Source organism: Apis cerana, linkage group LG6 (genome assembly GCF_029169275.1).
Source record: "Apis cerana isolate GH-2021 linkage group LG6, AcerK_1.0, whole genome shotgun sequence".
Classification (NCBI taxonomy): domain Eukaryota; kingdom Metazoa; phylum Arthropoda; class Insecta; order Hymenoptera; family Apidae; genus Apis; species Apis cerana.
The window spans coordinates 10,188,660-10,201,852 of NC_083857.1; the positions used below are offsets into that span (position 1 = coordinate 10,188,660).

General features: G+C 37.5%; 1 protein-coding gene across 23 annotated transcripts in view; it reads left to right on the forward strand.

Moving 5' to 3' along the window:
• Nucleotides 1-13,013, forward strand: part of LOC107993727 (neurobeachin) — a 429,179-nt gene extending 416,166 nt beyond the window's left edge. For 15 of the 23 annotated variants that reach the window (XM_062076304.1, XM_062076305.1, XM_062076310.1 and 12 more), the window contains 13 exons: nucleotides 332-444; nucleotides 527-667; nucleotides 2,075-2,194; nucleotides 2,278-2,430; nucleotides 2,509-2,581; nucleotides 3,828-4,012; nucleotides 4,857-5,076; nucleotides 5,149-5,229; nucleotides 5,315-5,482; nucleotides 5,558-5,821; nucleotides 5,897-6,093; nucleotides 6,188-6,339; nucleotides 6,528-13,013. In XM_062076304.1, the coding sequence (XP_061932288.1) occupies nucleotides 332-444; nucleotides 527-667; nucleotides 2,075-2,194; nucleotides 2,278-2,430; nucleotides 2,509-2,581; nucleotides 3,828-4,012; nucleotides 4,857-5,076; nucleotides 5,149-5,229; nucleotides 5,315-5,482; nucleotides 5,558-5,821; nucleotides 5,897-6,093; nucleotides 6,188-6,339; nucleotides 6,528-6,618 (1,958 nt within the window). In that variant the 3' untranslated portion in view covers nucleotides 6,619-13,013. The remainder of the gene's footprint in view (nucleotides 1-331; nucleotides 445-526; nucleotides 668-2,074; nucleotides 2,195-2,277; nucleotides 2,431-2,508; nucleotides 2,582-3,827; nucleotides 4,013-4,856; nucleotides 5,077-5,148; nucleotides 5,230-5,314; nucleotides 5,483-5,557; nucleotides 5,822-5,896; nucleotides 6,094-6,187; nucleotides 6,340-6,527) is intronic. The other 8 variants (XM_062076307.1, XM_017050315.3, XM_017050305.3 and 5 more) reach the window with 1 other exon arrangement.
• Nucleotides 13,014-13,193: the final 180 nt, after the last annotated feature.

Genomic DNA, 13,193 nt, shown 5'->3' on the forward strand with positions numbered 1-13,193 from the left:
TTTGGCATCGTTTAAACGAGGAATTTCGGTTTTTGCTACGGGATGGATGGATCTCTGTGATACGTTACATCGTAAATGATGTTTAAATCATTTCAGCGGGGGTTTATTATTATTGTTTCTTGAATTTTTGCTTTATATTTGAATTTACATTATATTGGTTTATGGTTAAGGTATTGGCTTATTGTAAAGGTAGGAAAAATGGTGGTTTTCTTGTAGGAAAATTTTTGTACGCTTAGAATATGTTAAGCTATCAAACAAAAAGAGCGAATTGAAGTAATTAATTAATTAGAGTAAGGGGACGATAAAGTTAAGTACGAGTTTTACGTTTCAGGACGAACTTATAACGATTTGAACCAGTATCCGGTGTTCCCTTGGGTGTTGACTAATTACGAGACGAAGGAGCTCGATCTCAGTCTGCCTAGCAACTATCGTGATTTGTCAAAGGTAGAAAATACATGTGTGTTATGAGAATATATAATGCCTGTAATCGTGAATTAAATTTTTTCGTATTTTCTTTTCTTTTCAGCCAATTGGCGCGTTGAACCCAAGCAGAAGAGCTTACTTCGAGGAACGCTTTCAAAGTTGGGAGCACGACAGTATACCGCCGTTCCACTATGGCACGCATTATTCTACAGCTGCTTTTGTTCTGAACTGGATGATACGCGTGGTAAGTTGTCATTAATATTTATTTTTAGTTCCTCTATTATCATCATTTCTTACCACTGTTTCTTACACTAACGTTTATTTCAAACAACACTTATCCCACTCTCTACACGTGTAAAATTCTCTTAACAAATCTCGTAAAGTTACAGCTTTAATTCGATATTTTGTAAATAGATCTCAAGTCTATTCGATTGAACAAACATTCAACACGAGATATCTCAACGAGATCATTGATTCTCCAAGTCGTATTCTATTTCAGAAACTTGACCAGAATCGTAAATTTCCAACCACGCACATCCAGTAGTATCCTACACACTAATTTGGAGGCGTTGGAACGCCCTCTAGCCCGCCTTCCAGTTAAATATACGTATATATCTTCCCTTTTAAAAATTCATTCAAAAATATATCCCTTACTAATTTATCGTCTCAATTTTTCTCACCAATTACAATCAAAAAATTAAAATAACTTCTTTATTATTACGAGTAGTAAGCGGTATAAAATAAGAAAAATAAATAAATAAATAAAAAAAGGACAAATAAAAATAACCATATTTACCATCGTAATTTCGTTTATCGCTATTTCTAGTACATATATACAATCCACTTCATGTCCCCCATGATAGTTATTGCGCGCGTTAGCTCGCGACACACTCGCACAGCGATCAAATCTCGCTGTAAATGACGAAGGTCCGCACGCAGGCAACCACGATTTCCAACCATTTACATACAAATCGTCAATAAGCGGTTTTACTGTTGTTTCACTGTGGCGAGGCACCCTGCTGTTCCATCCGCAAGGATACGCCACATCGTAAACAATTTATTGCTTTATAACTGCATCGCTTCTTGTCAGTTTGGGGGCCTCGATTTCCACGAGCGTCGAGATACAGCGGGCTCCGAGGCTGGGACCGCTCATTTCTTCGATCATTGTAAACGTTGGAGGCAAAACTTGTCGAAAATCTCGTTCGTCGACAACAGCTGTAAATCACGACTGTATCTTCGACGCCTACGCGTGAAACTCGCGGTGATCGCAGGGGGGTCCTCTGTTAACATTCATCAGGCTGTCAGTGGAATGGACGACTGACGGATAGGACTTTGAGGGCGAAACCATATAACAATATAGCCTCTCATTGACGGTAGTCTATCCGCGTGATGGTTTAAGTATTTTTTGTTTTGTCGTGCGTGGAAAGATAGATTTAGAATTTTTCTTTTTTTATTTTTAAGAAATTTTCATTATTTATCCCGAAAAAATTTTAATGCTCGAATTGAATAAAGTTTTTGCTCGTTTCGTTTGTTTTTACTCGATTAAAATTTAAAAATCCAACTGGAATTTTAAGTGTCAAAAATTATGGGACATCCAATGGATATCATGGTCGATAAAAATATATTATTACGATATTTTTTAATGTTTCAGGAACCGATGACAACGATGTTCCTCGCGCTCCAAGGCGGGAAATTCGATCATCCGAATCGATTGTTCTCCTCGATCGCTCTCTCTTGGAAGAATTGCCAACGTGATACTTCAGATGTCAAGGTTTGTTTTTTTCTTACTTGTGAATTTTTCCAATAATGTTTTTGAATTTTATTTCAATAAAAATTTTCGAATTACTTTTACAGGAGTTGATCCCAGAGTTCTTCTTCCTACCGGAGATGCTGGTGAACAGCAATCGATATCGCTTGGGCAGACAAGAAGATGGCAGCGTAGTCGGCGACGTCGAGTTACCTCCGTGGGCATCGTCCCCGGAGGAATTTATACGAATTAATCGAATGGTACTGAAGATTCATATCTCTCATAAACACATTTTGATAAAACGATTCGTACTTTTTTTACAATTCTAATTTACACAGGCTCTCGAGTCGGAGTTCGTGTCCTGTCAATTACACCAATGGATCGATTTAATATTCGGCTACAAGCAAAAAGGTAAAGACAGATCAAAATTTTTATATGCACAATAAGAAATAATAAATTTTTTCACACCAACTTTCTTCGTGCTTAGACTACGAATTTGTTAATTACAATTTTAACAAACCATTAAAGAAATGAAGCTTACAACAGAGATTTATCTTCAAATATTCAAATGACATAACATTTTCCATTTTCTTTTTACATATAACCTATAGATTCTCCTATACTTAAATTTTTCATAAATGCATAAACGATCTCACTCTATTTGCTCTAAAATCCAACGTTGCTATAAATACAACTATAATAAAACTTCAAACCAAGAGCTGGAATTATATATATATTCGAACGAAGAAAAAGAAGAAGAAGAAAAAAGATGGATAAGACATGGAACATAATTCAAATCTCTACAAAGCCACACAAAATCCCAGTGACATTAATCTTGCCGCGTAAAGCTGTGCGGCCGAATCGACACGACATCCGCACAATGGAGCGAACGGTAGGCAAGGCCCGGGTGTTGGGACATGCGTGGTCGAGTCAAATTAGATTTCCACCGATGGTAATTGCCGGTGGCGCCTCTATATCCGGCGCTTCCCCGAACACGGCAAGGAGACGGTGAGCGGGTGCCGGCGCTCGCCGCGCGTATGGAAGAAATTAGTTTTTAGTTAGCTTCCTCCCGGTCTTGTCCCAACCAATTAGGCACGTGTGCACGCCGCGACAATGCGTGCCACCCCTAATACGCAACACGTTTACGGTTGGTCGCACGAGAGCACCGGGCAACCGGAAATACCGGCCACGAGCAATCGGCAGCGCCTCTCAGAGATCGAGCGTGCGTTTGGCGTTTAAAATTAAATTTAACCACGGTCCAATCGATCTCCAATTTGATTTGATTTGATTTGTTTCGCAATTTCAAGAATAAGTTAAATTGTATCTTGATCGATTTAGTCTCAATTTTTCTTTTTTTTTTTCTTGAAGGAATATTTGTTCCTTTATATTTATACATATTTATACAAATTATTCATCAAGCTTTGAGTTTTGTCCAGAAATGGGATTATATAAATTAATTTGGGTTAATTTTCTTTTAAATTAATTTATTTTTGAATTCTTTCCTTTTAAAGAATGTTTGCTTCTTTGTATTCTTTATACTTGTACACAAATTATTAATCAAACCTCGAGTTTAGTTTGTAAGTTTTATCGAGAAATGGGAGATAATATAAATTAATTTGAGTTAAGAAATTTGTTGTTATGAATAAAAAATTTTCAGGTCCAGAAGCGGTTCGTGCAACGAATGTATTCTATTACTTAACTTACGAGGGTAGCGTGGATTTGGATACGATAACTGATCCAGTTATGAGGGAAGCCATAGAGAATCAAATACGGAACTTCGGTCAAACACCCTCGCAGCTTTTAATGGAACCACATCCTCCGCGAAGTTCAGCGATGCATTTGGTAAATAATAACGTTCATGTCACGATACATCATGCTTTTCGATAGTCGAATCATTTTTTTTTAGTGTTTCGTAGAGCTGTGTAATACGAAGAGTGTGCAATGTATTCGTAGGTAATCCGTTTAGAGAAAAGGAGAGAAGGGAGATGTACATGGGTTGGATTAACAAATTAATAATAAGGATGCGAATACTTGAAAATATTCTGTTAGTTCTAGAACGATAGATACTAATCCATAGAAGGAATAATCGGGTTAGATTTTATTAATTTTATATATCACGTCATACTAATCTTTATATATAAATCATTATCTTCTAATTTTTATTTTTTTATTAAATAACTTTGCATCGAAGCATACTTTTCATTTGAAATATATTTCATAATCATCTATCATATTTTAATGTTATTTTTATTAGTTTAAACAAATTTAGACACGCTTTGTTTCATCATTATGTGTCAATTAAACTCATGGCTTTTACTAAAAAACGATTCATCGATCTAGAAATTTAAGAATGTTAAGAGAAAAGGAATAATCTTTTTTCTCAATGTCTTTAAAATACGATTGTTTAATATTTAGAATTATTAATTATATATATATATGTATTAATTTATCTTTTAATGTATATCTTTAAATTTATCTTTCACGTTACGGAGCTTTTCGGGTTTACGAACAGTGATTTGCTTTGAAAAAAAGCAAACGCTATACTAAACAGAATAATTAAATTCCATCCTTCTTTACATTTCTAACCAAGACATCCTCAAATCATCGAACGAGTTACCTTAATATTTACCTACAGAGAAATACAATGCACGCTTTTCTTTCTGTTCAATCTATTCCGAACGAGAAGATTACCCCAAAGTTTGACAAGACGTTGCCACCCGTTTTGCAGTCGCCGATGATGTTTTCGAGTATCCCAGACGACATCTGCATGACCATCAAGTTCCCATCCAACTCGCCGATTTGTCATATATCGGCAAACACTTATCCTCAACTACCCTTACCATCCGTCGTTACAGTCACTACTGGACAGCAATTCGCTGTCAACAGATGGAACACGAATTACGCGGGTATTTATCTTAATTTTATTCTCGTTCGAAAATAAATCTGATCGATTAACACGAAGATATATACTTGTCTAGCATCTGTACAATCGCCGAGTTACGCGGATACTCCGCAAGCGCAAGCTGCTAATCAACCATTGTCCATGGATCCAGTTCTATGTAAGTAAAACGAAGAATAGTGGAATAGTTTCTTTTTGTGAGAAATTGTTTGTCACAAGATGATCGTCGTTAATTGTTGTTACAGCTCAAGCAGCGAACAGTTCGAATCCCACCCTGCGTCGCCACTTGGGTGACAATTTCAGTCAGAAGCTTAAGATACGAAGTAATTGCTTCGTCACCACTGTGGACAGCAGATTCTTGGTTGCTTGTGGTTTCTGGGACAACAGCTTCCGTGTATTCTCTACCGAAACTGGTAATCAGATTCGTAGATTCACGAAAGATAAAAATTACGAAGAAATTTAACAGGAAGATCATCTCTCTTTTTCAGCAAAAATTGTACAAATAGTGTTCGGCCATTATGGAGTTGTCACGTGTTTGTCACGCAGCGAATGCAACATCACGTCTGATTGTTACATAGCATCGGGAAGTGCCGATTGCACTGTTCTGTTGTGGCACTGGAATGCCAGAACGCAGACGATCGTCGGCGAGGGTGAGGCACCAGCGCCTAGAGCGACCCTTACAGGACACGAGCAACCTGTAACTGCAGTCGTTATTTCCGCTGAACTGGGCTTGGTCGTTTCTGGATCTTATTGTAATTACGATTCTTCAATTTAACAATAATAGAAATATTTTAGATTATTAATTTCATCCTACATTTTCTTTCCAGATGGACCAGTTCTTGTACACACGACCTTTGGCGATCTTCTGAGATCGCTGGAAGCACCAAATGGATTTTCTTCGCCAGAAAATATCGCCATGTCACGGGAAGGTGTTATCGTTGTGAATTACGAACGTGGACACATAGCAGCGTTCACCATAAATGGGAAACGGCTTCGCCACGAGTCTCATAACGATAATCTTCAAGTAAATTCCTATAATATCATATGAAGATAAATATATACGTATATATTTTAAATTCAAACAAATATTAATTATTTTACGTTTTCATTTTTTTCAGTGTCTACTTCTAAGCAGAGACGGCGAGTACTTAATGACAGGTGGTGATAAACGAATCGTGGAAGTTTGGAGGACGTTCAATCTCGCTCTCCTCTATGCGTTCCCAGCCTGCGAAAGCAGTGTCCGTTCTCTGGCACTTTCGCATGATCAGAAGTAAGAGTGATTAAACACCTGCTTCGTCTTTCATTCATTCAAAAAGAAAAAAAAAATTATCATAAATCAAAAAAGTTATTTCAAAAGTTTGTTCGCATCTTCTTTTCCGTTCAAGAGTTGATAAAAACAAATACTATTATTCGTTGATCACAATTCGTTTGATACTAACGTTTAACATCTTGTTGCAGATTTCTGTTGGCTGGCTTGGCAAATGGATCGATCGTGATCTTCCATATCGATTTCAACAGATGGCACCACGAATTCCAGCAACGCTACTGAGACTGCTTCGCGTACGTCTAGCAAAGTCGAACGAGGCACGAACGCGGTTCATCTGTCGTTCGTCTTCCTTGCCCAACATCGACAGATTTCTCTCGGTCTCGGTGGACGGGTCGTAACGGTAACATCCATTTAAAAGTCAGGTCTCGCAACATCCGATCGCGTGTACAATACCATTCAAACAGATCAACGATTCGATCGTGACGTGTCGAAGAAAAACGCGCCGTGCAATAAACAGCAGAGGATTGGACGAAGCGTTTGGTCGTTAGTTTTTCGAATGAGAAGCGATGATGAACTCACGAGGAGTGTTTACAGATAGGAGCAACGAGCAACGACGCTTTCGTAATCGTTTAATAAGAATCGAGTAGTGGGCGCAGAGAACAGTAGTCGCCGTGCAGCAGGTATACTCACTCAGATGTATTAAATATTCAGCGTTTTAGCAATAAACGGGACGGGGGAAAAAAAGAAAAAAATAAAAATAATAATAATAATTAATAATTCGCTTTCTTCGCGACTCTTCTGGGAGAGAATATTCGAGTGCTTCCGCGCGATGCAGGCGCACGAAGTTTCGGGGGAACTGGCCAAGCTCGGGGCCCGCTCGTTTGACTGAGCGCGATTCTCGATTCCGATGCTCGAGCTTTCTAGCCATGCGAAATAACCGAGAGAGAGAAAGAAGAAAGAATTAAATAAAAAATAAAAGAGAACAGAAAATTCACAAAAACTAATTAAAAACGAAGTGTAATCATTCTCCATCTCTCTCTCTCTCTATCTCTCTCTCGAACCGCTAGTCAATTACGAACACAATTCGAATCTATCTGTATCGCTTGAGAGAATACTCGAAGACCGATTCTCCTCGACTCGCCCCGTTCGAGGAACGAGCGAACTCTTCTAACCGTGATCAGAATATCCTCGAAAGCGATCAAATCGGGCTCGCGACGAACAAAATCGCGAACAATCTCTCTGCGTGGTATGCCGTGGCCATGTTTAAATTTCCTCCACCGAGGAAATTCACGCGTGTGGTTTGTACCGGGGCCCGGTGACTCGTGTCTAGCGCTAGCAACGTCCCGTGTGTAAATACGAAATTATCTCTACGACGTATAAATATACATATACAGAAACAAAAAAGAATATATTATATATATAATATATAATATATTATATATATATATAAAATATCTATACATGCACGCGTAATTCCGTGCTAGGGTGTCGAGCGAATGAGCGACAGATGAGAGAGAGAGAGAAAAAGAGAGAGAAAGAGAGAGAGAGAGAGAGAGGAAGAGAGAGAGAGAGAGGGGGGAGAGAAAGAGAGAATTTCCGCGCTAATAACGTCGTAATTGCTGCTCGTGATAAATGAGACACTTTTTGGCTAAGCACACTTTAATAAATTTCGGTTTTACTGAGATGTAAGAACGTAAACGACACACACGTACACACTCACACGGATATCCACAATATATATACACAAATTTTTCTCCACGAAGTATTAATAATTCACGTACACTCGAACAAGGAGTACACGTTTGCACAAAGGAAAAAAAAAAAAGGCATTATTGTCGCAAAGGGGGATCGACGCTTTTTTTTTTTCGCCGCGTGTACGCTGAATCGTATCCCGAAGGAAACGTCACACTATTATATATTATCAATCACCGATGATCATACATACACTCGATCATCATCCCGCAACACTTGCTATTCCCCGATAATCACGTCCTTCGAAAGAGATCCTAATTTTTGATCAAAGCCGTCCAGCTTAACTTTTTGCGAGGATATTTCTTGGTATTTTCGCACGCGATGTATAATTAATCAGCAGAGAATCGAAAGAGTTATTAAATAGGCTTTAAAAAAGAAAAAAAAGAATTAAAAAAAAAAACGAGCGAGTCTGAATCACGTGGATTTGCCCAGAATTCATTGGGATTGACGTATCGTCGTGTGTGAGCGTGTCGCCCGCTGTATGATGTGATTCGAATGAAGGTGGAACAGTTCGTTTTTCGAGGGAAAAAAATCATGAGGATTGACGAACGAGAAACGAAGAAGGAGTCGTATCGATGCAAGTGAAAGATCAAAGTCAAATCATCGAGATAAAAGAAGAAGAAACGGGAAGGAAGAAATGTAGGAAGGTTTGTTCGAGAAATAGCGATCCATGAGACTCTCGTCGCTGTATCACGAATGCTAGTCACTCTTTCTTTTCATTTTTTTTTTGAAATAACACCGGTATATATCGCTATATATCGGGATTAAAGAGAAACGCGCGTGTGCACAGCTTTCAATTGCGATATCGAGATGTTGTTATTCGATCGACGCCAACGTCGTATGCCAGCGTATCGTTTCAAGTGAAGCGAATCGACGATGAGTCGTTCTTTTCTCGCGCACGCTTGTTAGATCTGTTGTGATCTCGATGTGTTTGCCTTCGGTAAAAAATTCGTTCGGCGACGCGGCGATTTCTCGATCAGATTGGTCTTGGTGAGCGAAATATTGAATGGCAAGGGAGACGAGAAGGAAATAGGTGAGGGGGAGGCGTGTAAATGAGGGGGCGAGCTGTGTAAATGAGAATAATTGGGAGCGAGAGTTTTTGCGGTTACGTCGATAATCCAGCCACGTGACGTATTTCGCGAGTTCGATACTTAATTTTTTAACCAATTTCTGCCATTTTGTCCGGGAACGTACTTAATAATCAACAATAATCAAAAAAGGAATTAATAGAAATAGAGAAGTTTTCTGCGTTACGCGATAAAAAAAGAACACGTCTCAGGATGCTTCTAGTCAAGAATCGTGGCGAATAGAACGTGGCTGATTATCGACGAAATCCCGAATTCCTTAGATGTCATTGATTAACACTTAAAATGAAAAAAAAGAAAAAAAGGAAAAAGAAAAAAAAAGAAATCATGTTACATGATACTGTCTACGTGGTAGGTGTAAAGTATAAGTGCATGATGCCGTCGTTCTAGCGATCAATCACTCTTGAGCTTGCGAAACAAACAAACAAACAAACAAACAAAGGAGGAGAGAAAAAGAAAAAGATGTGTCGCGATGTATAACGTTGTAATAAGGGATTTATTATAAACGTTGTTTAGTGTCGGCTCTTGTATCGTGCACGCCGTGGCTCGCCATCGGTCTCGTTAATCGTAACAATTTATACACGCATAGGACAATGTTACGTGTGCAACAACGTGTTAAAAAACAATGGTATTATATCGCTACTATTCGTTATGAGCGTGCTTATTGCATGGTTGTTCGTGTCGTTTCGTTCGTATGTCAAAGGGGGAGGAAAATCTGCCAGCGAGGCGAACAGAAATGGAGGATAAGAGGAAGGAAAGGGATGAAAAGTGTGAAAGTGCGAGAGAAAGAGAGAGAGAGAGAGAGAGAGAGAGAGAGAGAAGCGAGAAGAATCAATGTGCATGCGTTTGCTACATGTGTATGTATGAGTGCGTGTATGAGGAAGAGGATTGTGCCTGGTGCTTTGGATAATATTAATTTTTCGCGCACGCGTGGAAATAGCTTGTGACGTGTGCAGTCTGTTCACACATTGTACTTAATGTACAGTCCGAGTATTATCGACACCTTATTTTCATTACGATGGAGTTAGGAAAAGGAAAAGGGATAGATGAAAAGATTAATAATAAAAAAAAAAAAAAAAAAAGAGAAAACAAAAAGTGAGAAGCGCGGCATATTTACATTGTGACATTTCGACCGTATTCTGCTTTTATATACGATGTTCTTTTTTCAAATTTGAGTCTTTTTTAAAAAGCACGAGAAGAAGCGGAAGATTCGAACGAATATTTTGGATCTTTCGATCGACTCGCGATTCAAATGTGAAAAATTAACATCTCTAACGCATAAGAATAAACATCAAAGCAGAAGAGTAATCTTGGTTGAAATGTATCACGACGTACGAAAGAGGAAAGACGAAATAAAGAGAAAAAGGGGGCGAGAAAAAGAAAAAAAAAAAGAAAAAAAAAGAGAACAAAAAGATTTTAAAAAGAGGAGATTTTTTATATTTGTTTATAGGTTCGTGAGAATGCTGCACTTTTCGAGCAAGTTGTTAGTAAATTCCCTCCATATTACTATATATATATAATACATATAAAAAATATATATATATATATATATAAAGGAAGTTAACAAACAAAACAAAAAAAAAATCAATTTTCTGTCCGTACTCGGTACACATAAGAGTAACGCTACTATTTTAAATAACGCTAAGTACAACGCTACAACAAAGGTTTGCCTATATAATTATTATTACAACTACATTTTATTCTCATTATTAATTCATATGATTATTATTATTAATTATCATTACTATGATTACGAGGTCTATACATATAATTGATTAGTGCTCTCGACATCGCACGCATAAGTGAGTGCATTTTGGCACGTGTACTTATTAATGAATAATATAATAAACTAATCGCTCAACATGTGAAACGACACGTTAAATAAGAAGAACACGAGGAAGAAGAAAGAAAAAAAAAGAAGTGAGAAAATGAAGAAAAAAAATAAATAAACAAAGAAACAGAGATTCGTACAATTGCAAAACGAGTTAGGGTTCGTGTCGATGATTTTCGTGTCTAGCCAAAAAATAAAAAAAAAAAAAAAAAGAAAAAAGAAGAAAAAGAGAAAGCACGATGTTCTCCATCCGTGAATCATAAGAAAGCGCGAGGTAATTGCGAACCGTATGCACTGTGTTAAAAAAAAAAAAAAAAGAAAAACAAGCACACACAAAAAACAGATTAAAAAAAAAGAAAGAAAGAGGGGGAAAAAACGAGATAAACGAAATAGATAGGCAGAAACGTAAAAGGGGATTCGTGTAGATGTGGAACTGCCCTTGCATACAGATTTCAAATCAAACGTTTTACGTTTTTTTAAGCGTAATCATGGGCGGATGAGAGAGGAAAGCGCATAAATGTCGCGGTATAACACTTACTCGGACGCTTAGTCGTTAGAATCGTAACCTGTTCAGTATTTAACTGCGCCGCGAACTGAAGAAGAAAATCGCGACGATGACGTACGATCGATGATTCGAGATCGATGATTCGGTGGATGATAGATCGTGACGAGAATCGATCGATTGTAAATTCGAAATCTCATCGTGAATATCGTTCGCGTTTAAAAAAGAAAATTTCCTCATCGTCGCGAGCTTCTTCTTGCACGCGAGATAATTTTCCAATCAATCGATAAAAGTCAATATATGCGAGATTGTAGAGAGCGAAAGAGAGGGAGAGAGAGAGAGATAGAAAGAAAGAAAGAGAGAAAGAGAGAGAGAGAGAGAGAGAGAGAGAAGAAATAATAATAAAACAGAGATAAAGAAAAACGACGATGAACACGAAGAAACACATACACACAGAGAATAATAAGAACTAATGTAGAGAAATCATGTAGAGCTGCGATTGTTTGAACGAAATCATCGAGTTTCATCTGCGTCAAAATAGCGTTTTATAATCGTGAATCCGTTTCTTATGGTAAGCGATACGATTTAAATAATTGTACAGCATTTGTAATGCTACACGAGCCATCCGCTCTGGATTAAGCTTAAGCCCATCCGGTTTCACACGTACAAACACACGTACATACACGCGCACACACATACATACATATACATACATAAAAAAACACAAAACACAGATCAATTTAATCGCTGCAGTTACATTTCTTCAAAGACTGAACATCGTTCCGCGGCATATTGTTTTCTATGTATACATAATGTATATTTCACCACCATGTTACGCCATGTCATTGTTGATCGTAATTTCAAGCTACTATTTAGAAACCGCGTATTCGAATCAATGAAACAATGAGAATTTTCGATTTTACTGCGCACTGAAATGGGGAGGAGAAAAAGCGGATTAGAAAAAGAAAAAAACGTAATTGGGACACGAGGAAGAAATATATGTAATATGGCCTAACTTTTTCACAATTAACGACGCGATTTAGATGTGTAGAACGCCTGAGAAATGAAGCGAAGAAAAAAAGAAAAAAGAAAAAAAAAGACAAAAAAGAAAAAGAAAAAGAAAAAGGAAAAGAAACAAACATGGATCGATGTTCGATCGACGAACAAATGACTGCAAAGTTAATTAACGTTTTAAATGAAATCTCGATGCTTGTCTAAATATGATTTCCGATCGAAAGCCAAAATTGTAACTGCGACACCGCACGTCGATCAGTCTCGTCGGAGACACGGACGACGCAGGTTAAATTCCCGGCACTTTTAACAAAGTACTATTAAGTAGAGGTACTTAAGTCGTTGCTACATACCAATATAAGCTCTATTGCTTATTTTATACTTAGTATTATCGTAACGTTTCGATTAGAGGTAACATAATGGGAAAGTTGTATCTTAGCATAAGGTAGACTAATCTGTAAAGATAAGTAGTCAAATAAATGAAAAGTACATTTGATGTTGCAGTTCTGTTTTTCATTTAACTCGTTATTTTTAATTAACCGATAATCAACATTTGATTTCTAAATGATCTTGATCTTTCGATCTTCAAATAATCCCAAATAATGATCTTTAAATAAATTTTAAAGGATTTCTTAACTCTTAAATCTCCTTTACATGTTATATCAAAATACAGTGT